The sequence below is a fragment of the Nelumbo nucifera genome, chromosome 8, assembly GCF_055504915.1.
Source record: "Nelumbo nucifera cultivar China Antique chromosome 8, China Antique-T2T, whole genome shotgun sequence".
NCBI classification, from domain to species: Eukaryota; Viridiplantae; Streptophyta; class Magnoliopsida; order Proteales; family Nelumbonaceae; genus Nelumbo; species Nelumbo nucifera.
In genome coordinates, this window is record NC_142656.1 from 39,610,703 (window position 1) to 39,635,258 (window position 24,556).

Below are 24,556 nucleotides of genomic sequence, written 5' to 3' on the forward strand. Positions count from 1 at the left end.
TAGGGATATCTCTTTGGTAGTCCCTTAACATGGCACAACAGTACTGCTTCATGGGTTTGTAGCCCCTGTAGATCAGATAGCTAATAGGCCATTACTCAATTTTGGTCCCAGTATCTGAGATCTTGGGAGGGGTTTTTGACTGGAGACCAACCTAACCTCTGGGCTCTGGCATTTTTCTTTTTCACAAAGTAGCCACTCTCAAACCACCTGCTCACACTTGTCAGCCCAAGATTTTATCATTATACCAAGTGATGGCCCCTATACAACTGACTGCTCCCTTTCCCAGAAATTAGTCTCAGTTAATAGCAACAAACTATCGTCAAGTACAAGGTGGAAAATGGAAACTGTGTTTAATCATTAAGGATTTATACAATACCATGCTAGCTACATCCCACAACATGGTAAAGAAGGGTTAGCCTAAATTCATACAGCTCAATACCAGTGGCTGAAAATATGAATGCAACTGCACAGCCTGAAACAAGGTTCCTTTCTGTTTTATTTCTAGCAATTGGACTCCAATTCTACAACGCTGTTCCTTTTACATAATTTTAAGAGGAATTTTATTCCAATCCATATACATAAGGTACACAAATCACACTGCAACACCAAATTGCTAAGCTAATAAGAACTGCTTACCCAGAGCTGCTGTGAGCAGGGCCCCCTTGATTGGCCAAGAAACGAACAACCACACAAGTAATATTATCTGCACTCCCTCTTTGGTATGCTTCCTGCATCAACCTCTTAGCTGCCTGCTCTGAATCCTCTATTGATTTAATCATGGAAACAGCCTCCTGAAAGAGTTCAGAAATAAAGAAAATTAAGTTGTTTTTCAATGTGACATGGGCCACAGAAAGCTGTGTCCCTGATGCAATCTTATATTTGTGGCACATCATGGCCTCAGAAAGCTGGGTTATTCAATGGTGCACCACCTCTTGGATGGACCATAGCAGAAATCATATCAATCAACCACGGTAACCAAGCACAGGAAAATAAGCAAAAACTTGAATAGCTACAGGAAAAGAAAAGTTGGAGAAATTTGAGGAATAATAGTATCGAAGCTTTTAGCTAATTTTCCATCCAAAAGGTGAGACATCCTTTTCAGTCCAATCCAAACAGCCCATGGATGAAGTGCGTGTAGCATGAAGGAACAACTAGTGTCTTCAATTGGAAATTGAACATAAAGAAATTTAGAGATGAAAAATATTAAGAAACCTCATTTGAGACAACATCCCACAACCCATCACTAGCAAGAATAAGAAATTCCAAGGAACTGTCAATCACTTCTTCCTGCAATTTAAACAGCAAAGCAATCAGCACACACAGAAGAAGACAAGAGAGGGAAGGCAGGTAGACCTGTAGACCTTTTAGCCTCTTACAATGACCACCATAACAACAATGGCTAACAAATTACAAAATATAAATAATGGGCATATTAGTATGCAATAACCATAGCTTAATAATGGTTGATGCCCTAATACTATTTCCCTCTATACTTATTTTTGTCACATTGAAAGAACCTGACTGTCCATCAAGCAGGGACTACCAGATTGGCCATGTATTCCAGTCTGTATTACTACCATACCAAATTTGCCTGGTGAATAACAGACATAAATACTTCTAATTTTTTCTTAAATATAAAAATCCATAAAAGAGGGTTTTTTGAACCCTTGGCAATATCTTATGGGATGCAATTTTTACCAATGAGTAAAGGATGTGCAAGGAATATGGGGATTCCTTCGAGCTCAAAATTAAGTTTCAATGCAGAAGATTTTGATGACCCGACTAGCAAACCAATTTTGATCTATACGTTCTGTTCATTCAGATAGTGTGGCATGCCAGGTTTGATGGGACTCAAATTACAAAATGTCACATCTCACATGTCAATCACAACTTGAGAAGATGGCTAATAACCATCAGTTTTATGGCTATGGGCATGTTATGGATCATTATACAGTTATCATCTAATAGATAACCTATCTTTATAATTATCCAAAAGAATATAGTAGATAGATCAGATGTTATATATCCATAATACTTTTTGACATTGATTATCGAAAAAAATGCCACTTTCTGATACAAGAAGTCTCAGGTTGGACCAATATCCCTTGCATTGAAGATTTGAACTGTGAAATCCTAGCAATGAATTTATCATCTGCCAAATTTTAGAGATAGGAAGAGGTAGACCATATAATGTCCATACATTCAGACCTGAATTTCAGGATCTGCAACAACAAACTGCTTTAAAAGCCTGTCACCAAATGCACGAGAAACAGCAAGAACACCACCAACCCTCCAAGTGCCTACAGCAACATTTTCTGGTCAACTTATGGTTTAACATGGTACATAGATAATTAAAACCCTGCAAAATCTAAATTAGATGATTTCCTCACCAGCCCACATCACAAAACCTCCAGCATCTTCAATCCGTTGTCGCTCATCAGTTTGGTCTGGCTTGTGATCTCGTGAAACTGCTATAGCTGCAAAAGTTGGAAAATAGCTTTCTTAGGTGATGGCTAAATGAAGCAAATGGACAACATAAGAAGAACATTTAATGAATATAAGTGTCCTTACATCTGTCTTACAACATCTCCTTCACTCTGGTTTGCATGCATTAATTTGCATTCTAAGGGAAAACCTTCTCTTTTGTCTATCCAACTACAATTCTATAACTAACATCATCCTCAATCTCTCTTTTTGTCAATGATCAAAACTAGACTATATAAATGGAAATTCTGGGTATACCATTTGGTCATTACTCTTAATTGATGCCTTTGACAAGTTGTTGCAAGACTGACCAACTGATGGTGGCTCAGTTGGTAAGTTCTCTTGCTAGTTGGAGTGGAGATGTTGGGGTCAAACCCCATTGCCACCAGGGGGTGTGTGTGTGTGTGGGGGGGGGGGGTTATGGGTATGGGGGACGGGTTACCCCCATTGTATACCTCCATAAAGGTAAAAAAAGGAAAAGAAAAAAAGAAAAAGTTGATGCAAGGCTGAAATCTGAAAAAATTGTTGTTATAGATGATTATCACCTGTAGGCCTGTTATATGTTTTGTTTCTTTCTTCTTATTACTGTTAGTAGTTATTGGGATTTCGTCCTTGGTCCCAATAATGTTCTTAAGTCATTACTCAACTAGTGTTACTAATCAGGGGCATTATTGTACATTTATGTATTTTTAATGAAAATCTTAATGAAAACAATTAGGGTTGGCCAGAGAGTGATTCTGCCACCCATTCTTTTCAATTTTCTCTTTTCTTCTCCAAAAACTTTGCAAGTCTGAGAACATGGTATCAGAGTGGTGAAGATTAGGGCTGTCAATGGACTGGATATTGGTCCAACCCGACCTATTCCAATATGAGTCCATTACAGATGGACCAGGTCCAATCCAATCAATGAATACTTTGGACCATTCTGCACTGGTCCAATTCAATTTCTGGGCCATCCAATCTGTTCAAATTGGTTTTAATTTAGATAGGGCTTGAAACGGATCGGGTTGGATTCAGTAAAGGGTATACCAGATAAGAAATCTGACTGATCCAAATCCGATAAAAATCCAGTGGATTTTCAAGAGTATGGTTCGAATTCGAATTTGAATATCTTATCGGATATCCGATTTGATTAGAATTGTAATAAAAAATTATGATATAATATAAATAATATATAGAATATACATATATAATATATAATATATAATATATAATATAGGTGACACATTTAATGATTGGATTTCTCCATAAATGATAAAGGTAAAATTCAAATTTGATGGGTGGTTACCTATCAGGATCATTTGGAATTTGAAGATGCATTCAGGACATGAGGGGGTCATACTGCTGAGTCTTTCAGAACCAATAAAAGAAGGGATTTCATTAAAAGCAGAATTGCTTGCATTTCTCCAAGGGATAATTTTGCTTATTCCTCTACATGGAATAATTGATGTCTAGTTGCAATAAAATGATGACTTCAGCTGACAGGGCCCCATGGCATTTTGGGCTCATTTTGAGAGAGGTAGAGTCTATAGTTTCTCTTCTTCACAGTTGGTTTTTTTTTCAGGCAAATTCTAGAACTGGAAATGTTTTGACAAACTTTATGGCAAGGGAAAGTGTAAGTAAACCAAACCTTTAGTGGGGAATTCCAGGTACAGGGGCACATTATCAAAAGTAAGCTTGTTTAATAGGCTAAAGGGATGCCTTCGTAGCTGTTTTTTCAGTTATGTAACAGTTCCAATGATGGTGGCTAGTTTTGTGTGTGATCAAGCTATCTTCTTTGGATAGAAAGGTTTTTCTTTTATGAAATCTCTTATTGAGTTACTGATGGAAAAATATCAGAGCAGTTTAGCATGCCATTACTTACCATTCCCACCCCTGCAAATAACAGCCCTGGAATCCCCAACATTTGCAACTAGCAAGCGATCACCAACAAGTATAGCAGTGGAAGCTGTTGAGCCAGCATCTCTGTTCTGGGTATTTTCTGATTTGAGAAATTCAGAATCTGTATGGCTGTATGCATCAGCTGCAAAACAGGTATAATTGGGGCAAACCCAGAAAAGCAATTGTAAGATTACATAAAATAGAGATGAAGCTTTTATATTGAAATCAGTACAAGGACATGCACCTATGGCTGATTTGGTATCAGATATGAACTTTGGATGCCTGATCAAATTACTAAACAGATTTTGTTTCACATATTCTGCAGCTCGAGCACCCCCATGACCTGAAACAATCACAAGACTTGTAAATATGCAACAGTTTATCTATTAAATTTTCAAAACATCTTGAAGTTACATATTTCATATTTACAATTAGTAGGATTCCAAATCTGTCAGTAGTTTTTGAGCAAAGATAGAGTTACAGGAGAATGAACGGCACCCAGTATTTTGTGGGTAAGAAATATTTCACCTGTACTATTGCCATGCATTATGATCATGCAGATTTCTAATTATTGTGAAATTAACAATATAGCATTATATATACAGACTTACCATCAAAGACTCCGAAAAGACCAACGATCTCCCCATCAACACCATCAATTCTAGTCTCATAGAAATCTTCCATTGAAGACCTTTTCCCTGGAGAGCTTGCATATCCATAGCTAAATTTCCCATTTTGACTGTTGAGGGAAAAACATGTCAGGTTAGTATTACAAGCATCCTATTAGATAGTATACAACTTTCAGACACATTTCTTGATGGTCCCATAATAATCATACAGGAACATAAGTAACTACCTTGATGTTATTTGTTATTTTATTAAACAAATTTCTTAATATTCAAATAAAAACGTGGGCCCCATATACTCTGTTTAAAAATTTTTTAGACATAAAACCGAGATTCCTGATTCAAACAAAAAAGGCTTAAACAACCAAAGAATTTTCTCAAACCTAAATTGGATCTCTTGGGACCAAGAGCTGCTTAATGTTTCCACATGAAGTCTTGTGGGTCCAGTTAGAAGTTAAATCTCCTCAAAAACTATGTTTCTCCCAGATAGCCCTAGCTTAGGCTTTTCATTGATAACAAGAGAACTTTGACCAAACAATAAAAAACAGGTTTTCCCCTAATATTCGGTGAGAAACATTATTTTAGGTGCTGATATTTTTTTCCTGGAATTTTGGATCTTTTATCTGGGTATTTTGATCAGCCTTTTGACGGTTTTTAGAAATTAAGTTTTTTTTTTTTGTTCCAACCATTGATTTGAATGGTACTTCAAAGTTATTTTCTTTTGACAAATCAAGTAGAATTTTTTTTTTTGTATCAGACTGTACAAAGTAGGACAGTATTTGGAATATCTTCCACCTTATCACTGTACATCATATGTATTTTAACACTATTCTTTTAACCTTTGTATGTGCAGTAAGGGTACTGCTGTAATTTCTCAGCCATTTGATATAAAGTATATTCTTTTCTCTTGGGTTAGTCAAATGGGACAGACTGCCCCCTCTATTGTGAGTCTCTTCTTTTTCTCTGTTGTATTTGTACTATATAGCTGCAGGGGTATTTTTTTTTTCTTTTATATACTGTTTGGTTACCCTAATAAAATAATAATAAAGGGTGCTGCCAGCCTTGACTTTTGGACCTGTGAAGAGTTTTTTCCTTTTTATGGTTGAAGAAATATTGAGTTGATAGGGCTGTTTCTGATTTGTGGGTTTTCATTGTGGTTGGACTGCTTATTGGACCTGCTGGGTAGTTAATGCACCTTATGATTCTGATCTGTTATAATTTCTTCTAGTCACCATTGGGTATCTCAAGGCGTATTCTGGTGTATATGTATCTATTTGTGCATCCCCACTGGAGTTTCACTTGCAGCTTGTACAGTGTTTTAAAAGTGCAAGGCATGAAAAAAGCGCAAGGGCCATTTTGCGCTGAAGGTGCAAGGCGAGGCATGCGCCTTTTTGAAGCAAGACGCAAAAATGATAAAAAATTCAAAGAAAAAGCAAAAACATGCAAAATATTAAACAATATTAATTAAACATATAAACTTAAGTTATAAAATAAATGTTTTAAAAAAAATCTATTGTCTCAAATTAAAATACATAAACATAACATGTAAAACATATTTAAAATGAAAATTTAAAAATAAAATCAAAGCATAACATATAAAACATATTCAAGCATGCAAACTCTTGATCTCTTAATTTTCTTTTGCCAATTGTGTTACTTCAAATAGCTAATGTGATGTTAAACATTATGCATTCCTGATTCTACAAGCTGCCTTTGTACCAAGCCCCTCGAGGCAAGCCCAAACAAGTCCATATCAGGGTCTTAAATTTTCAATCTCTACACAAGAAAAAGGTTTTGTAACTTGGAAGTGTCTTTTAAAAATATCTTTTATTAGGATGAATGAATGAGAAACATTGGCAAATATGTACATTTTCAAAAAATGCACATTTTCAAGCATAAAAAACAAAAAAAATAAACATTTTCAAAAGGTGCGCACCTAGGCTGAAGTGCAAGGCACACCAGGTGCACCTTCTAAATCACTGAGCCTGTGTGTTTTTGTTGTTGATAAAGGCAGTGGAGGGGTTACTTGAAGTGTTCTACACACTGCTTTATATGCCAACCAAGGATTCAGGAGATTCTGGAGTTACCTCATCTCAACCTATGCTTAATAACAGCATGAATAGCATTAACTTTCTCATTGACATCACTCCCTTTGATGGCTGGAAATACTTGGAGTGGTCAAAGAATGTAAGATTGTTCATAGCTGGAAAGGGGAGGCCAGGTATATTAAAATAACCAAGAATAGGGCAGCCTCAGTTGAGAAAGAATTTTATGTGGGCTGATACTGCATATGAAATTTGGGAGTAGGTCAAAGCCACCTATGCTAAATAGAGACACTATTTCAGTGTATCAATTATTAACAGAATCTTCAGCATGCCAGCAAGGCAACAGAAGCCTTTCCACAGTGGAAAGAATTGGATCACTATCAGTCCATTGATTGGAAAGATGAGAGTGATGCTAAGGCTCACTAGAAACTTGTGTCAAAACAGAGAGATTTTGCTTTCTTGGTGGGTTTTAACCCAATATATCCCTTAAGAGTGCAGATTTTAGGAAGCAAGGAGTACCTTCAGTTCAAGAAGTATATGCTCTTGTGCAGTCAAAAGAAAGTAGGAGAAATGCCATAGATCCTCTTGAAGGAGAGTAGATTGCTTTAGTAGCAAAGGGTAGCGTGGTGGAATGGAAAAAAGGTAACACAAGTAAGAAGCCAAAGGGTGATGAGGACAAATTTTGGTGTATTCACTGCCAGCATCCTAGGCACACTAATCATGTTGGAATTTGGTTGAAAGGCCAAAGAATCCCACAAAGAAGCAGGTATCAAGAAGTTTAACTTAGCTAATGTTGCATCTCAAGATTCTCAAAGTGGTGCTACTACTATCAGTTCATCTCAGAAGCACTGTATTAGTTCCGCTACTAAGGAGGATCTTTTTAGTGCCATGAGGGATCAAGTTGAGCAGTAAGCTAGAGCCTTGCACCATTTGGAGAGAGCACCTTGTACTCTGTCCACCTCATTCGCATCTACAAAAGGTAACTGCCTTCCATATGTCCTCTCTTACTTCCAAGTCTCAAATTATTGACCAAGGATTAAAGTATCGGTGTCAGGTATTGTATTGGACAACTTATACAAATACGGATAGGGGTATGCTTTGGAAAAGGTAATCATGGTACTGCCTTCCATATGTCCCCTCTTCCTTCCAAGTCTCAGATTATTGACCAAGGATTAAAGTATTGGCATCAGGTATTGTACCGGACAACTTGGATACAAATACGGATAGGGGTATGCTTTGGAAACACATGGATACGGATGAAAAGTATGGAAACGCATGGGTACACTAGGGAAATATATGCAAATTCCAAAAATACATTAACAATACTAAATTGAAGACTAAAATAGTCACAAATAGTATATAAATACATAAAAATGTATCTTTTAATGGTATATATGAAGAAATATATTACAATTAATATACCAGGATGCATAGATATCGTATATTTTTATTTATAATGCATCAACCAAGAGTCCAAGACGCTAAATATATGCACCTATAATATTTTAATTATTATATCAATTATTTTTGTTTTAATTTTTTAATTTTTTAATATTAACAAAAAATCAAATAAATATTAAATTCTCAAATGTAAATTAAAATATCAAATTTGTTAAAATTTCTAAGATACATATGATATACAAATTTATAATTTTTAATTACTAAAATAATAATTCCATTATTAATATTTTTATTTCTATAAATTATATGAAATAAAAAATCATTTTTTGAAATAAATGTAGATTAGTGGATTTGATAGATTCAATTTAATATTATATTTTTCAATTTTGTAAACAATACTTTTATTTTTTGTGAATAATAAATATGCTATTATTACTTATTAATGTAAATTAACATATTAGTTAATAATTTTTAAAATGCATGAAAATTTTAAGATGCATATCATGTGCAAATTTATAAATTTTAAGTATTAAAATAATTATTCTATTAGTTTATAAAATACTATTTTGCATGTGTTTTTTTTGTTAAATATAAACATGTGACAATAAAATTTATTTTATTTCATTTACTACCACAAAATGAATTGTGGTTCGATGGTTCAAAAACGCGCCAAATGGTTAACATGTTTAAGGTGACTTGGGTTCGAGTCACCATATTGCATTTTTTGTTGAGAAAGATATGCGGTGTATCACGCAGATCGGTCCATATTAGTGCACATTGGCCGATACAATGCTATACCGGACGATACATATCTGTATCGGTTCGATAAGCATGATTTATAGGATACACTTCTATTCGTAGTGTATCCCATACTGTTACAAACCAATACCGATACGGTATGCCCTGTATCGGACATATCATATCGATATTTAAATCCTTGTTATTGACTTAAGGGCCTCTAACTACATTATTGGTAAGTCCAACTCTTTACCTCATACAATCTTCTTTCCAGAAGAGATAAAATGAACTTATCAAATGGTTCCCCCTCAACCATTACTGGTCAATGATCTGCATCTCTTCCTCATGGCATTCTCTTTTTTTTTTTGTGTTTTACATGTTCCCCAGTTATCTATTAATCTTTTGTCCATTAAAAGACTATCAAACCATTGAATTATCGTGCAACTTCCTTTCCAAATTCCTGTGTATTTTAGAATTTGACTTCAGGGAAGATAATTTGTAGAGAATATCATGGTTGATGGTCTCTACATGCTAGCAAATAAAGTTGATTTGAAGGCAGCCCAGTTTATTATTAGTCCCATTAGTCGGTGTAATAAGAGCCAAGGTTATTTGTGGCACAGTTGCCCTAATTATTTATCTTTTGATCGATGAGAATTGTTGTTCTTGAAGTTGTTTAAGTCTGTTTCTACTTCTTCCTTACAGTGCTAAACATGAAAGTTAAATAAACATTATAGAACTTCATTTCCTCCAAGTCCAAGTAATAAAAAGAACAACTTGAGCTACTTTTCCTTTTTCACATTATTCATTCTGATGTTTGGGGCCCTACATTTGTGACTTCAGAAGGTGGTTATAAACGTTTTATCAATTTTATTGATCTCAAGGTAGAGATACAAAATTTTCAATCTGACAATGCTAAGGAGTACTTCAAAAGTGGCTTGAATGAGTTATTTGTTGTATGTGGTTCTATTCATTGAAGTTCCTATCCAAGCACCCCAACAGAATGGTGTTGCAGAGAGAAAAAAAAATCATCATTAACTTGAGTTGGCTCGTGATTTGATGCTACATATGAATGTCTAAATGATTTTGGATTGATGTTGTTCTCACTGCTGCCCACTTGATTAATAGGATGTCCTCTTGTATGTTGTAATACAAGGTCCCACATCAGCTTTTGTTTCCCTAGTCTCCATTATTTTCTGTTGCGAAATATAGAGGGAGAAAAGAAAATTTTCTTTATTGTTGATAAAAACATATTGAGCATACACCTTAAATAACAAAAGATAGGAAAGACAAAACCCCTAGAATTTCTCTCAATCAGGGATTGATTAAATCTTTCCCTTAATCCTAGGATATGACTTTCCTAAATTTATTCAAATCTAATCTTTCCTAAATTTATTCAAATGAAATCATATCTTTCTTAATTTGCCGCAAATCCTGTCTTTCTTAATTTGCCGACACTCCCCCTCAAGTTGGTGCAAAGATATCTATCATGCCCAACTTGCTAACTTGAAGTTCAAATGGCTGTCTCAACAAGCCCTTAGTCAAAACATCTGCAACTTGCTGCGTGGTTGGTACAAACGGAGTGCAGATTATTCCTTCTTCAAGCTTCTCCTTTATAAAGTGTCTGCCAATCTCAACATGTTTAGTCCTGTCATGTAGAACCGGATTATGAGCAATGCTGATAGCTGCCTTGTTATCACAATACAGTTTCATAGGAAAGCTCACTGGTATCTTAAGATCTGCTAGCACCCTCTTTAGCCAAAGAACCTCACACACTCCTTGAGCCATTGATCTGAATTCAGCCTCAGCACTACTTCTAGCAACTACACTTTGCTTCTTGCTTCTCCAAGTAACTAAATTGCCCCAAAGAAATGTGCAGTACCCCGAAGTTGACCTTCTATTAGTGATTGAGTCTGCCCAGTCCGCATCTGTATACACCTCAACCCCTCTCTTCTCATTTTTCTTGAAGAAGAGTCCTTTTCCTGGTGTGCCTTTTAGGTACTTAAGAATTCGATACACAGCTTCAAGATGTTCTTCGTACGGGGAGTGCATAAATTGACTCACCATACTCACAGCGAAGGCAATATCAGGACGTGTATGTGACAAGTAAATCAATCTTCCTACCAGCCTTTGGTATCTTCTTGTATCTACTAGAACCCCATCTTTAACTTCTCCAAGTTTAGTATTAGCTTCTATCAGAGTGTCTGAAGGTTTGCATCCACTCATTCCAGTTTCTTTCAAGAGATCTAAAATATATTTTCGTTGCGAAACCACAATGCCCTTCTTTGATCTTGCCACTTCCATTCCAAGAAAGTACCTTAGTTGGCCTAAGTCTTTAATATCGAATTCCTTGGCTAAGCTTTGCTTTAGTATGCTCATCTCTTCAACATCATCTCCAGTCAAGATTATGTCATCAACATAGACAATCAGAACCAAAACCTTGTCTTTGGTGGATCTTTTTCTGAAAAGAGTATGATCAGATTGTCCTTGACTATATCCTTGACTTTTAACGAACCTTGTGAATCTTTCAAACCAGGCTCTAGGAGACTATTTAAGTCCATATAGAGATTTTTTTAGCTTGCATACCTTAGTTCCAAACTTCTCAGTGAAACCAGGTGGAGGCTCCATATATACTTCTTCTTCCAAGTCTCCATTCAAAAAGGCATTCTTCACATCTAGCTGATTCAGTAGCTAGTCAAGATTAGCTACAACAGATAAGAGTACTTGAATTGTATTTAGCTTCGCCACTGGAGAAAAGGTCTCAGAGTAGTCTACTCCATATGTCTGAGTAAAGCCTTTAGCTACTAGGCGAGCCTTGTATCTCTCCAAGGATCCATCTGAGTTGTACTTCAGAGTGAACACCCATTTACAACCAACAACTGTCTTTCCATCCAGCAGGTCCACTTTCTCCCAAGTAGCATTCTTTTCCAAAGCTCTCATCTCCTCAAAAATAGCTTCTTTCCACTCAGGAACATTTAGAGCCTCCTGGATACTGTAAGGAATGGATACACTAGACACTTGTGAAATAAAGGCACAATATGAAGGTGAAATATTTTTGTAAGATACAAAATTTGACAGAGGATGTTTTGTACAAGACCTAACACCCATCCTAAGAGCAATGGGAAAATCAAGCTGACTGAAAGAATTAGAATTACCTGGAGGAATATTTTCAGGGATTTTTGGAGAATTATCATGAATTTCATGATCCAACCTTAGATCAGATTCTTGTTAATGCTGCGGAATAGTCTCTCCTTTTCTATGCTAGATATTCCCTTGAATATACAAGGCCTTTATACTGTTTCGCATGCATCTCTGTTGTTTCAGCTTTTTCATTTTGAGATGGCATCACCAAAGGTTGTTCATTTTCAATATTTAATTCATTTGTTTCCACTAATTTTGTATTTTCTGCTTCACTTTCTTTCGGTGACTAGTTATGAGGAACATCATTATGGACAAATTCAAACATTAAATCAGAACCATCTAAAAAACCATCTTCACTAGTGTTGCTCTCCCCCTGAAGATGGGAGTTGTTGTAGTACGAGGTTCCTTCAAAGAATGTGACATCCATAGTCACAAACATCCTTTTCAAAACTGGATCAAAGCATTTGTACCCTCTCTGATTAGTGGGATAGCCTACAAAAATACATTTATGTGCTTTTGGATCAAGTTTTGAACGTTTAGGATCATGGTTATGAACAAAGGCCACACTTCCAAAAATTTTTAGGGAATATTTGTCACTAGCCGAGAGTTTGGAAAACAGTCAATGAAAACCTTAATGGGTGTTTTAAAATCCAAAATCCATGTAAGCAGTCTGTTAATCAAATAAGTGGCTGTTAAAATGGCTTCTCCCCAAAGATACTTAGGAACCTTAGTTTGAAAACTTAGGGCTCTAACAACTTCAAGGAGATGTTTGTTTTTCCTTTCAGCCACCCCATTTTGTTGAGGTGTATTATTACACGAACTTTGGTGTATAATTCCTTTCTTAGCAAAAAAAATTCCCTAACACATTGTTAAAAAATTCCTTTCCATTATCACTTCGAAAAATTTTAATTTGTCTGAAATTGTGTTTGAACCATGTTGTAGAAATTTTTTAACACAATTTTAGCATTAGATTTCTCTTTTAAAAGGAAAACCCAAGTTACCCTAGTATGATCATCAATAAAAGTAATGAACCAACGTTTTCCAGAAAGGGTTGTTACTCTAGAAGGGCCCCAAACATCACTGTGAATCATGGTAAATGGTTTTGATTTTTTATATGGTTGAGACTGAAAAACAGCACGATGATGTTTTCCTAATTCACAAGATTTACACTTGAAAACTGAATGATTTTTATTCATGAATAACTTGGGAAATAGATGCTTTAAATATTGAAAGCTAGGATGTCCTAATCGATAATGCCATAACAAAACTTCACTGTCACTAGAAATAGAGATAGAGCTGAAACAAGTCTGCCGGTCTTTCCTTCCAAAGGTAGATCCTCTATTAAAGAGGTAGAGACCACCATCCTGTTTAGCACCCCCAATCATCTTCCCCGAGGTTAAATCCTGAAATTCACAACAAGAACAAAAATTAACTCGACAATTATGATCAAGGGTAAGTTTGCTGACTGATAAGAGATTGTATGATAGGTTAGGAACATGCAAAACATCTTTGAGGTTTAGAGAAGGATAAATAGATACAGTTCCTTTCCCAGCAACAGTAACAAAGGAACCATCTGCAATCTTAACCTTTTGATTCCCTGCACAGGGTGTATATGAAGAAAAGAATTGCGAAGTGCCGGTCATATGATCAGTGGCACCTGAATCTAGTATCCAGGAGCCATTAGATTTGGTACAAGCAATGGCTGCAGTGAAAAAATTACCTGGCTGAGCTAGAGAACAGGATGGGTAAGAATTTCTTAACGATTGAGATTGAAACATTTTATATAAGTGCTCTATTTGTTCCTTTGTGAAAGGAAGACTCTGAGGATGACTGCTGCCCTGTATCCAAGTTACTTACTTGAAGTGCACGGACATCTCCACCTGACTTGTTGTCACTGTCTGATTTTTTCTTCCAACCCACCGATTTCCCGTGCAGCTTCCAACAGGTTTCCCGAGCATGCCATGGCTTTCTACAATGATCACACCAAGGTCTCTGCTTTCCTCATCGTTTATCTCCGTCTAAGTCTGCACCTCGGGCCACAAGAGCGGACCCTTCATTCTCTGTTTTTGTTTCACTAACATTCTTCAGCATCACTTGCCACCGTGCTTCTTCTCTACGCACTTCTGAAAAAACCTCTCTTATAGTAGGCAGGGGCTTTCGTCCCAAGATACGTCCCCGGACCTCATCGAGTTCTTTGTTCAAACCAGCCAAGAAGACAAAAACCCGACCTCTATCTTCTTTTTGTACCGAGCACTGTCACTGGGACTTTCCCATTATTCTTCTTCAAATAAATCCAACTCCTACCAAACAGCCATCATCTCATTATAATAGGTTGTTACTTCACGTTCACCTTGCTGCATCTTCCACATTCGGGTATTCAGTTCGAACAGTTGTGAATGATTGTCCAAATCTGAATAGGTTTCCCTAACAGCTTCCCATACATCGTGAGCCGTCGACAGAAACATGAATATAAATCTGCGCAAATGGGCAGAAGGCGTTCTACCCGATTTGTGTAGTTAACGCTTTTTCTAGGAATTGGTTCCCAGATTATGGGCAGATGATCTGGAAAATAAATCTTTATTATTCTCTGAAATTTATAGAATTGTTCGGTGAATTTTTATATCTTTATTATTCTCTGAAATTTATAGAATTGTTCGGTGAATTTTTATTGAAATTTTGGGCTACAAATGTGATGAAGGATCGAATCTTTGTGGTGCCAAGAATGGCACACCTTGAGATTTTTCTTTTATTCAATTCTGGTCTATAAATAATTTTTTTATTTTATTTTTATTTTTATTTTTAGACTAATTGTATAGGAATTCGATGTGATGTAATAATAGAAAAAATAGGTTTCTCTAGTGCAGCCCTCTGATTTTAGTTTCTTGGTAATTTGATTATCTTGAATTAATTTGTTTTCATATCAATATTCTTGAATTAAATCTTGAACTGGACACCAAAACTTGGGCTGATTTACACTAGATTTGGTTCAAACTGTTTGGACCGAATTGTTGATTCGATGGGACAGGAAGAGAAAGAGCAAACACCTATGACAAATCCTCCCCCTGTGGACAATGTCCTTCTGGAGAGGAACCATAAAAGGGGGAAAGCTCATCAAAGGTGACATCCATTGAGTGAGACATACCGATTGCCAGACTTTGGATCAAAACAACAATAACCCTTTTGTGTGGGGGAATAACCAAGGAAGATACACTTTTGAGCTTTGGGTTCAAATTTATGCCTTTGGACACTTGGAACATGTACATAACAAGTGCAACCAAAGACACGAATAGGAACAGGAAAAAGGTCATTGTCTGGATGAAGAAGATTGAAGGGAGACTTAAACCCCAAAACCCTGGATGGCATACGGTTTATAAGATAGGTAGCAGTAAGAATTGCGAAGTGCCGGTCATATGATCAGTGGCACCTGAATCTAGTATCCAGGAGCCATTAGATTTGGTACAAGCAATGGCTGCAGTGAAAAAATTACCTGACTGAGCTAGAAAACAGGATGAGTTAGAATTTCTTAATTGAGATTGAAACATTTTGTATAAGTGCTCAATTTGTTCCTTTGTGAAAGGAAGAGACTCTGAGGGTGATTGCTGCCCTGGATCCGAGTTGCTTACTTGAAGTGCGCAGACATCTCCCCCTGACTTGTTGTCACTGCCTGATTTTTTCTTCCAACCCTCCGGTTTCCCGTGCAGCTTCTAGCAGGTTTTCCGAGTATGCCATGGCTTTTTACAATGATCACACCAAGGCCTCTGCTTTCCTCCTCGTTTATCTCTGTCTAAGTCTGCACCTCGGGCCACAAGAGCGGACCCTTCATTCTCTGTTTTTGTTTCACAAGCAATTTTCAACATCACTTGCCGCCGCACTGTCACTGGGACTTTCCCATTTTTCTTCTTCAAATAAATCCAACTCCTGCCAAACAGCCATCATCTCATTATAATAAGTTGTTACTTCATGTTCACCTTGCTGCATCTTCCACATTCGGGTATTCAGTTCGAATAGTTGTGAATGATTGTCCAAATCTGAATAGGTTTCCCTAACAACTTCCCACACATCGCGAGCCGTCGGTAGAAACATGAATGGTTTTCCAACCACAGGATCCATAGAGTTGATCAACCAGGCGGTAACCATAGAATTTTCAGAACGCCACTGCCTGTACTTGGGATCATCAGTGGCTGGCGGTTTCACTTCGCCATTCAAATAGCTGAGTTTCCCTTTGCCGTCAATCACCAACCGCACGGACTGAGACCACTCAAGATAATTTTTTCCATTCAATTTGTGAATGGTAATCTGAAGGGAATTCTCAGAAAGAGAAATAGCAGCTGACTGAATCCCTCCAAAGACATCACACCACTGGTAGCATCCGAAGATGCTGAACCTGAGCCAACCATGGCGGCTTTAAAATTCATGATCGAACCCTAAAGCTCTGATACCATGTTGTGAAATATAGAGGGAGAAAAGAAGAAGATTTTCTTTATTGTTGATAAAAACATATTGAGCATACACCTTAAATAAGAAAAGATAGGAAAGACAAAACCCCTAGAATTTCTCTCAATTAGGGATTGACTAAATCTTTCCCTTAATCCTAGGATATGACTTTCCTAAATTTATTCAAATCTAATCTTTCCTAAATTTATTCAAATGAAATCATATCTTTCTTAATTTGCCGCAAATCTTGTCTTTCTTAATTTGCTGACATTTTCCATACCCCTTTATGTCTTTAATTGTTGTTGATTCACTCATAATTTGTCTTGTATGAAGAAAACTGGATTCCAAGTCAATTCCCTATGTTTTCCTTGGTTACCCCTCTTCCAAGAAAGATAATAAATGTTTTCATCCCATATTCATCTCATTGGATGTGTCCTTTCTTAAGAGTCAACCTTTCATTCTTGCCTCTCCTTAGGGGAAAATAAGCACTAGTCTGGAGGAGAGGCAACTTCAATTTCCTATGCCTTCCTTGGATCCTCTCCTCTTCATGTTTACTAATGGAAACAACACAAGGATCAACAAACTAAAGAAGATGTGGAGAGATTTGAAGCCATGCAACCAATACCATCAATCTCTAGAGGCAAACTTGGAAGGTAGTGCATTTTCTTCTCAATTAGGTACCTTAGTTCTTATCAATGTTTTTGTTCCTCTCGATATTGATGCTTCTGTCCCTATGGATGACCTTAATTTTCCTATTTCTAAACATTAGGGTGCCAAACCATGTACTAGAAAATATCTCATTGCCCATTTTATTTCTACTAATAGTGTATATCCTTCTTTTTGTGCCTTACTCTATCACTAACATTCCTATTCCCAAGAATGTCAAAGGCATTAGATTTACCTAAATGGGCAAATACTATGAAAGAAGAAATTAATGCTCTTCAAAGGAACAATACATGGGAACTTGATTAGAGTGGATATTTCTGCTTACTATAGTCGACTTGGTGCTATTAAATTGATTTCAATCTTGATGTTTGATTGTACCCATCTGAAGTGTCCCTTATACTGTTCTACTTGGCTGTTTCTTTGCTCCCAATCCTTGTTTTTGACTGGTTCTTTGATTATAAGATCTGTTCACGTGTCCAATACAAGGATTTTTTTCTTTGTTTTCTTCTCATGAATATGTTGATTTCCTATGTTTTGATACAAGATTTCTACTTGTTTCATGAGATTATTGGAAATTACAAGTGAACGATGGCTGCCAATTGCCATGAAACCTAGAGAACCACCCTAGGATTTATATTTTTTTTTAAAGAAACCCATTGCCTAGGTGACAAGACCCCTCCCCCTATGATGCAGCAGCATACACTTGGTTAAATCAGTTTGAGCCTCTTTGGAAACCCAAAAGGAAGCCAACAGATTTGAAGAGAAGGAAGAAATGGTCTGAAAAAGACTTTCCTCATTCTCATATTGAATGAAATTTATGGGAGGAGAGCCAGTGAAAACTAAAAGTGGTGTCTACTTATTTTCTGTTATTTATGAAATTAATATTTATGGTAACTTTCAAACTTACTATTTATAGTAATTCTCATAATTTCTATTTTTAGAGAACTTGTGGTTTACTATTTTTAGTAATTTATGATGTCTTAAAACTAATGTGGCTTTAGTTGTATTAGAATTCGGCCTGCCCTTGAATTCTGTTAGAATGATAACAGCAGAAATAAGAGAAAGAGGAGAAGAGAGAGAAGAAGAAAAGAAGAGAATAGAAGGGGAGAAAGGTCTGGTTCGAATAAGAGATAAAAATCAATCTCTCCCGTTCTGCCAGATCTGTTTTTATATTTCTATTAATCTGGAAATGACACCTTTGCCCCTACTTAAGTGAGGGACATAAGAACTAACATAACTTTACACATCAGCAACTTAAACATGAGCATAAAGACAAAATTACCCTTACACAGTCGACATTAACACTCCCCCTCAAGCTGGTGAGTATATATCATATAATCCCAGCTTGTTACATATGTAGTCCACTCTTCCCCGACTCAACCCTTTGGTAAATAAGTCTATCCACTGGTTTCCTTTGTTAACATATGCAGTATTTATCACTCCACTCAGCACCTTCTCTCTCACAAAGTGATACTCAACCTCTATGTGCTTGGTTCTCTCATGAAACACCGGATTAGAAGAGATATAGACTGCAGCCTGATTGTCACAGTAGAGCTTCATTGGAGTGTCAACAATGTATCCCATCTCCAATAGAAGGTTCCTCAGCCACACTAATTCACAAGTAGTATGTGCCATAGCTCTATATTCTGCCTTTGCACTGCTTCTTGCCACAACTGTCTGCTTCTTACTTTTCCATGTCACCAGATTACCCCCAAGAAAAGTACAATAGCCTGTAGTGAATCTCCTATCAGATATAGAACCAGCCCAATTAGCATCAGTATATCCTTCTATTTCAAGTTTTCCTCCACTTCTATATATCAAACCACGACCAGGAGCCCCCTTTAAATACCTCACAATCCTTAGAAATGCATCCCAATGTAGAACTCGAGGTTTTAGCATGAACTGACTTACCACACTAACCGCAAATGAAATGTCTGGTCGAGTAATGGTTAGGTAGTTCAGTTTACCTACAAGCCACCAGTACCTGCCAGGGTCTTCAAACTCTTCACCCATATCACTGCTCAACTTAGTGTTTGCTTCCATAGGTGTTTTAGTTGGTTTAGCACCTAACAGTCCAGTTTCTTCCAACAAATCAAGGACATATTTCCTTTGACACAAGTTAATACCATGCTTAGACCTTGCTACTTCTATCCCCAAGAAATACTTTAGTTTACCAAGACACTTTGTCTGAAAGTGTTCTTGCAGAAAGGTTTTCAAGCTATCAATTCCCACTTCATCATTCCCGGTAATAACAATATCATCTACATACACCACCAATAGGATCTTTCCTGCTCGAGAGTCATGACTAAAGACTGAATGGTCAACTTGGAACTGTTTCATACCAAACTTCTTTACCACTTCACTAAACCTACCAAACCATGCTCGAGGAGACTGTTTAAGTCCATTAATGGCCTTCTTTAGTTGGAACACCTTGCTATCCTCCCCCTGAGCAACAAACCCCGATGGTTGCTCCAGATAGACCTCCTCAAGTAGATCACCATGTAAGAAAGCATTCTTGATATCAAGCTGATAGAGGGGCCAATCATACATAGCAACAAGAGATAACACAACACGAATTGAACCAATCTTAGCAACCGGGGAAAAGGTCTTTGTGTAGTCAATACCATAGGTTTGGGAGTACCCTTTGGCAACCAGTCTAGCTTTCAGCTGCTCTACACTACCATTAGGTAAGTACTTAACAGTATAAACCCAATTACAACCAGCAACCTGCTTAGCAAGAGGAAGTGTGGTGAGGTCCCATGTATGATTATGAATTAGAGCTGAGAGTTCTTCCATTGCACGGTGCCACCCTGGAGAGGCAAGAGCTTCCTGAACATCCTTAGGGACAACAATAAAAGACAACAAGGAAATAAACTGGCGATGGGAAGCAGAAAGGTGAGTGAGAGAAACATAATTAGAAATAGGATGAAGGGTACAACTGTGTTTACCTTTCCACAAGGCAATGCGAAGATCAAGTTCAGACACTGGGGTTGGGGCTGGTGTGGGAACAACTGCTGGATCTATCGACGATGATGGAGCTGGAGGAGGAGCCAATATATGTTGGCTATGTCTATACACTTGACGAATAGGTGGCCGTTCAATAGGTGGTGGCACTAGAGGCAAGGACTTGGTCACAACTAGAACAAGATGAACAAACTAGAAGAGGAAGAGGAGGAGGTGATGAAGAGGAAGAAACATCCTGACCCCAAGAAAAACAGGGTGGACTCAAAGAAAGTAACATCAACACACACAAAGGAATGTCAAGAGCTAGGATGATAACACTTATACCCTTTCTGAGTTCGGGAATAGCCAAGGAAGATGCATTTAATGGATCATGCATTTAACTTGTTCCTTCCCGATCCCAGATTATGAACAAAACAGACACACCCAAAAATCCGAGGAGAAAGAGGAAACGGAGACAAGGTAGGAAACAAAGTGGTGAATGGAGAATGACCATCAAGGATAGATGTGGGCATCTGGTTAATCAGGAAGCAAGAAGTAAGCACAACATCACTCCAAAAAGGTTTAGGTACATTCATGTGGTGATGAGGGATCAAGCAGTTTCCAAAAGATGACGATTCTTTTTCTCAGCCACCCCATTTTGTTGTGGGGTGTAGGTACATGAAGTCTGATGGATAATGCCATGTTGGTCCAAATATTGTTGAAATGATGTAGAAAAATATTCACAACCATTATCAGAACGAAAAATTTTAATGTGGACACCAAATTGGTTACAAATTTCAGCATAAAATTTTTGGAAAATGGCAAACAATTCACTCATTTCTTTCATTAAATAACAAAGTATTTATACCCATTGTATGACATTACTTTATAAGGACCCCAAACATCTGAATGAACAAAAAAAAAAGGACTTGACATGCGTTTATCAACCCTAGGACTAAAGGAAACACGACGATGTTTCCCCAACTAACACGACTCACAATCCAAAACAGAAAGATGACTCAACAAAGGAACCAAAGACTTTAGAACTTTTAGCGAAAGATGACCAAATCGACATTGCCATTGCGATTGGAGAGTTGTTGATGTACTTCTACCACTGTCAAGATAATACAATCCACTAGCTTCATGCCCTCCACCAATCTTCATCCCCGTCTTGAGATCCTAATAAGCACACGAAGAAGGGTAAAAAGTAATAGAGCAATTAAGATACTTGGTCAACTTACTAACGGACATAAGGTTAAACAGAAATTTAGGGACATACAAAACTGAGGATAAGGGTAAAGGGTCCATGTTAACATTACCAACACCAAAGATGGAGGATGTGGAACCATTAGCAAGGGTAACAGATTGTGATGTTGGGCAATGAAAGAGGGAAGAAAACACACCTGGAGTTCCAGTCATGTGATCGGAGGCTCTAGAGTCAATAATCTAAGGATTGGGTGTGAATGCCAGACAAACCAAATTTGAGTGTGCAAGAGTGGTTGTGTTCTGTTGAGATGTGGCCTGAACAAACCTCTCGTACTCATCACGGGGAACACTCATCATCTCCTTCTTGGGAACATGTGTGGATGTAGGAAGCATTTGATCAGCTGAATGACTCTCCTGTCTGAAGCTGCTATCACTGGTCATGGCATGATTGACCTAAGTTGATGGTGGACCATGCAAATAATAGCAATAATTAATGGTATGTCCATCTATACCACAGTGTGTACATCTCCTCGGACCTGAACTACGTCCTCTGCCGCAGACTCCCCTTGAATCTCGACCTCCAATACGACCGCCACCATGGTTATAAGTAGGTCCACCACCACAACTACAACCATATACTGGTCCACTGCTACCACTATGACTAGATGGAACTCCCCAAGCTCCACCTCTAACACCACGGCCCCTTGATACTACAAAGGCTGATCTATCAGAAACAGTAGAGTTCTCGGTAGATCCAATAGAAATCCTCCTAAGTTGAGCAAGCACCTCTATTGAGACACAAATAAAGGGAATACAAGTGTACAAGAAAAGGCCACGCCAGCCTTTAAAGAATGTAACTAACAGCCAACCACTAGAACAAACTAAATAACAAACTAGACAAGTGGACTGGACAAGTGGAGAGGCTGGTATAACAGAATTGTAACAACAGTATATAAATAAGGAAAGGAAGTTGGGAGGGGATTATCGATTTGGGAATACAATCTCTCTCTCTCTCTCTCATTCAGGAGGCAGGCTCCCTCGAAAGAATCCCTGAGTTAGGCAGTCCCTAACAAGTTGGTATCAGAGCCAAGATGCCAAGCACAAGGTCATCCGCAATGGAGAATAGAGTCGACAACATGGAAGGAGAAATGCAAAGAATATCGGCTGACGTCAAAGAAATCAAAGAAAGCTTTGCATCCTTGCTTGAACGACTGGCACAGGCACTACCTGTGCCGAATCAGGAAGAGCGCAGTGACACCAGTCATCGAAGTGGATCAAGAATAACAAGAATCGAGTTTCCTATCTTTGCAGGGGGAGATCCCACATCCTGGCTTCTGCGAACAGAAAGATACTTCGATTACCATGACACACAAGGACCTGATCGTGCTCCATTAGCTTTTGCACACCTGGAAGGTGAGGCGATCGTCTGGTACCAGTGGTACCGGCGATGGCACCCAAGAGACACATGGGCAGACTTCACCGACACCTTAACATGCGATTTGGAGTCTCGGCTTTTGAGAACTATGATGAAAGCCTTGCTAAGCTACGACAGATTGGCTCCATCCAAGATTATCAGATGGCGTTCGAAAGATTAGCTGTGCACGTGCAAGGCTGGCCAGAAAACGCGCTTGTCGGCAGTTTTGTTGGTGGACTCAGGGAAGAATTGCGGTTGGAGGTAAAAGCCATGCAGCCCACCACCGTTCTTAAAGCAGCAGCGTTAGCTCGACTACATGAAGACAAACTGAATCGGGCAAGAAGGACTAATCGATGTTATGGACGCACGCAATCATAGGCAGCAGCACGCACAACAGCACGCACCACCCGACAGCAGCACTTAGGAGACGCACACACCATCCGACAGCAGCACTAGAGAGGGGCCCACACAGCAGCTTATCTTGCCACGTCAGCTCTTCTTGCCAGCTCGCCAATAGTTTACTTATTCCAGTTCTGTTCTTACTTATCTAGTTCTGTTCTTATCTATTAGAGATAAGAACTGCGTTCTGTTAGAAGTCTGTTAGAAGTAGGAGTTTGATTTAAAGTTGGATTGTCCTAGCTTAGTTGAATGAAGTAAGGAGTCTCCTCTTGTAATCTCCTATTTAAGGAGCTGTGATTTGGGAATAAGGTATTGAGTTTCCAGTCAAGAGAAGAGTGAGGAGAGTTCGGGTGGTCTCTTGGACAAATCACCCATTCGGTTTTCCACAATAGGGTCTGCACGCAAGGGAAGGCGCAAGGGGAAGCAAGAGGTTCTCCCCGTGGACCGACCCGTGACGAGATCCTATGCCTGGGCCCATAACAATCGACCTCTGGGAGCTGTGACCAGACCAGGTATACCGAACCCAGAACCAGGTATCTTGGGTAAACCGGAGCCCAGATCAGAAGTGGGAATCACAGGCAAGGACGCCAACTCTGGTTCAGGCCCCGACTTAGCCAAGAGGTTAACCTGGGCTGAGATGCAAGCCCGACGGGAAAAGGGCCTTTATTATGCATGTGGAGACAAATTCGGGTCGGGCAATCGCTGTAAGATCCCTCAAGTTTTCTTCCTTCAACCTGAAACCGAATATGTCGAGTAATCAATAGACATTGAAGAGCCAATGGACAACCAAGAATGGGGGCAATGGACAAAGGAATACCCAGAAGTATCCCTGCAAGCCTTGACTGGTCTTGCTTCTTCTCAAACTATGAGAGTAACCGGACTAGTACAAGGGCGCCATGTGTCGGTTCTGATAGACAGTGGCAGCACCCTCAATTTCATTACCCAAACATTGGTCAGACAACTAGGGATTCTGGTCCAACCATGTACAGCCTTCTGGGTGCACGTAGCTAATGGGAGCAACCTGGTGTGCGACAGTACGTGCACAGAATTAAAGATGAAGATACAAGGACATGAGTTCGAGGTAGATCTGCACCCCCTGGAAATTAGTGGAGCAGATGTAGTTCTCGGAGTCCAATGGTTAAGGCAACTAGGGCTAGTGATATGTGATTGGGCCCGTCTCA

General features: G+C 38.3%; 1 protein-coding gene across 3 annotated transcripts in view; it reads right to left on the reverse strand.

The window, feature by feature from the left end:
* Positions 1 to 473: 473 nt before the first annotated feature.
* The window catches only part of LOC104590247 (putative protein phosphatase 2C 59), a 67,868-nt gene continuing 43,785 nt past the window's right edge, over positions 474 to 24,556 (reverse strand). Inside the window, exons 3-9 of one of the 3 annotated variants that reach the window (XM_010248825.3) lie at positions 4,977 to 5,104; positions 4,610 to 4,708; positions 4,349 to 4,507; positions 2,391 to 2,477; positions 2,209 to 2,300; positions 1,213 to 1,287; positions 474 to 791 (exon numbers count right to left, since the gene is read on the reverse strand). In XM_010248825.3, coding sequence (XP_010247127.1) covers positions 633 to 791; positions 1,213 to 1,287; positions 2,209 to 2,300; positions 2,391 to 2,477; positions 4,349 to 4,507; positions 4,610 to 4,708; positions 4,977 to 5,104 — 799 coding nt within the window. In that variant the 3' untranslated portion in view covers positions 474 to 632. Of the gene's footprint in view, positions 792 to 1,212; positions 1,288 to 2,208; positions 2,301 to 2,390; positions 2,478 to 4,348; positions 4,709 to 4,976; positions 5,105 to 13,633; positions 13,717 to 24,556 lie in introns of all 3 variants that reach the window. The other 2 variants (XM_088892714.1, XM_010248824.2) reach the window with 2 other exon arrangements.